The sequence below is a fragment of the Colobus angolensis genome, unplaced genomic scaffold (assembly GCF_000951035.1).
Source record: "Colobus angolensis palliatus isolate OR3802 unplaced genomic scaffold, Cang.pa_1.0 Scaffold51, whole genome shotgun sequence".
Taxonomy (NCBI): Eukaryota; Metazoa; Chordata; class Mammalia; order Primates; family Cercopithecidae; genus Colobus; species Colobus angolensis.
The window spans coordinates 13,925,477-13,928,270 of record NW_012118599.1 but is presented as its reverse complement, the minus strand read 5'-3'; the positions used below and the strand labels follow the sequence as shown (position 1 = coordinate 13,928,270).

Here is a 2,794-nt window from a genome sequence, read left to right as displayed (position 1 = left end):
GCGCTCCGGTGCGCTCCGTCTCCTGTGCCCGCCGCGGAGCGCAGTCTGCTCACCCGCTGTGCGCCCTCAGCTCCTTTTCCCGAGCCCGCCGCGATGGGAGCTACGCGGGGATCCCCGGCCAGACCCCGCCGGTTGCCTCTGCTCAGCGTCCTGCTGCTGCCGCTGCTGGGCGGTGAGTCCCCGAGAGCTGAGGGCACAGAGCTTGGGAAGCGCGGGAGTGCCCGTGGGCAAAAAGCTGCACCTGGGGAGGTGGGTTTGGGCGGCCCTGGAGTGGTGGAGAGGCTCGCTGGGGGTGCAGGCTCGCGGCGGAAGGGCGCAAGGAACCCGGGGGCCGGGAGGCTGACGAAGCCTCCAGGGACTCGGTCAGGTCCCCCTCCCACCCGCGCCGCGGGGACGCATTTCCAGCCTCACTGAGTTTTTGTGGTCTGAGCCGAGAGTTTGCTCGAGAACTGCCGAGAGTTGCCGGCTCTCGGGCCCAGATGGGGAGTTTCTTGTCGGGGGAGAAAAGACCACCCGCACCCCCCGTGGGGGGTGCGATGGGGAAAAGGGAGCCCCCCACCCCACGCGGCAGGGTCAGCCCAGGTAAGAGTGGCCGGTTTGGGGCCCGATGCCGGACAGACCTGCGGCGCGCAAAGCGCGGAGCTTTGTTACCTACGCTGACCCGACGCTCCCGGCTTCCCTCCTCCAAGTTCCTGGGCAAAGCTGGGACCCCAGATGGCCCTGCGGGTGAGGGCGGAAGAAGGGAAGAATTAGGGGCCTCCCCATGGCCTCTAGTTACTGGTCTGGAACCCTGCGCCCTCTCCGTGCCAGGGCCGAATCCGGGGATCCGAGGGTCCCAGGCTGTTGCGGTGACTAATGTGTAAAGGCCGCTGCCAAAATCGGGCATGGCCTGGCTGCAAAGGTACGGACGGGGTTTGTTCTGCTCCTTCCTGGATTTCCATCCTGGCTGTCCTCACAGAGGAAAGGAAATCTTTCTAAGGGCAGAAAAGCAAAAATAACTCATTCTGACTTTTCTTGGGGGGCCTTAGTATTTTAACGAGGGTGTGGCCCTCATCACCAGGCAGACAGCACCGCCCCCCCACCCAACTCCCGCAGCTTTTATTTCCTGGCTTGGTCACACCTAAGAGTCACCACTGAGGTGTCGAAGTGCCTTACAGGAAAGCATCAAGCCACCCGCACATCTCAAACAGCCCAGACTGGAAATAAAGCCCCCCAGCCTCCAAAACACTCTTTGGTGGTCCTCGAAGCAGCTTTCTCTTGGGGAGCTCTGTCCAGAAGACCTGTCCTAGGTGATCACTTCCCACGTCCTTTGAAGGTGGCAATGGGAACGGCATGGGTAGAGAACTGCCTTTCTAGTACCTTTCTGGCCTGCCAGCTGTGGAGGGGTTTTGGTGCTGGTGGAATCAACATCTTCCCTGCCCCTAGTTGTAAAACGAGAGGTAAATGTAACCCAGGAAAGAGAGTAAGCTCCAGGGATTTGGAGGAGGTGTTTGGAGTTGCCCCGTGTTTCTTGTGATGTGTTTGGTAGTTATTGCTCGTGGCAGAATCCACATCTGCTCCCAGAGGAAGTACGGAACTTTTTTGCACAGCCAGGATGGGGGCCCAGCCATCTGGGCGAGCAGCCCGAGCTCACAGGCCTCCTGGCTCTCCTGGTTGGGTTTTGGTGTGTGGGTCTGCCCAATGAGGCTGCCTTCACTGCTGCTGTTCAGAGTTCTGGAGTCAAGGGGAGTTTCTGGTGAAGATGGGGCTCTTGCTCAACAAACGCTAAATTCCTAAATTCCTTTCATGAGAAGATGACTCTGATGTTAATTGACTTAATCTGGTGACTAGTGTTTAGTGTGTGCGTGTGGAGCGGGGGGATCCTGTTGGGGGAAGTTAGGGCAGGCTGAGGGCTTAGGACAGGAGGTCTGTAGTCTCCTTAGGGGTGGGGGGATGTCTTGTGCTCTACAAAGGAACATTTTAATGAGAGCCTTAAATCAGTTCCACCAAATGTGCCTTGTTGTGGAACCTGTCCATGTGCTGTAAACAATTTCAGCAGAGGCCGAGGCGCCTGTTGTCTTCTAGTGAAATCCTGGGACTCAACCCACCCCCAGACGCATGACTTAAGGGGGCAACGATTTTTTTAATAGATCACAGTAGATTTTTCCATCTCATTGTTTAACTGTGTAATTAACTGGAGTTGTAGCGAGATCCCACTGTTAATAAGGCTGGAGTAAGGAACCTAGGCTGGCTAGGTTTGTGGATTAGACCATTTTAAAGTCTGGGTAATTATGCCATAAATGGCTGAGATACTTTCTGCACTTTAAGATGCTGTTGTAATAAATATGGAGGAGGAAGAGGAGGAGGAGGAGGAGGACGCGGCTTGATGTTTGAAACTTGGGATTCTAAACCAACCTCTTGGACAGTCAGATGTGGTCACTTCCTCATCCCGATTCCCCTCCCCCTCCCTGGTTTCTTTCCTCCAGGCTCTTGTTTCTTTGGGGAAATTGAGTCGTCATGTTCTGGGATAGGCTGTCTGCAGATTCCTCAAGGCTCTGCAGCCTGTAATTCAGGCCTAGGAGTTGCTTTTATTAGTGATGGCTTTTCTCAGCTGTTGGGAAGTATGGTGGCAGGGTGAGGGTGCTCCTCATGTCATTTGTCAAATGATATACTCAAATTCCTGGTGTTTAGAGCAGCATTGAGTGGTGGACAGAGCTCAAGCAATGGATATAAAGTATGGTCCTTCCTTGGCATCTGCAGGGAGTTGGAAAAGGACTCCCTGAGAATGACAAAATCCAAGCGTGTGGCCAGGCGC

General features: G+C 55.5%; 1 protein-coding gene across 5 annotated transcripts in view; it reads left to right on the top strand.

The window, feature by feature from the left end:
- Nucleotides 1-6: 6 nt before the first annotated feature.
- Nucleotides 7-2,794, top strand: part of PTK7 (protein tyrosine kinase 7 (inactive)) — an 89,225-nt gene continuing 86,437 nt past the window's right edge. For 4 of the 5 annotated variants that reach the window (XM_011960393.1, XM_011960391.1, XM_011960392.1 and 1 more), the window contains exon 1: nucleotides 7-172. In XM_011960393.1, coding sequence (XP_011815783.1) covers nucleotides 94-172 — 79 coding nt within the window. In that variant the 5' untranslated portion in view covers nucleotides 7-93. Of the gene's footprint in view, nucleotides 173-416; nucleotides 583-2,794 lie in introns of those variants that run through there. The other variant, XM_011960389.1, reaches the window with a different exon arrangement.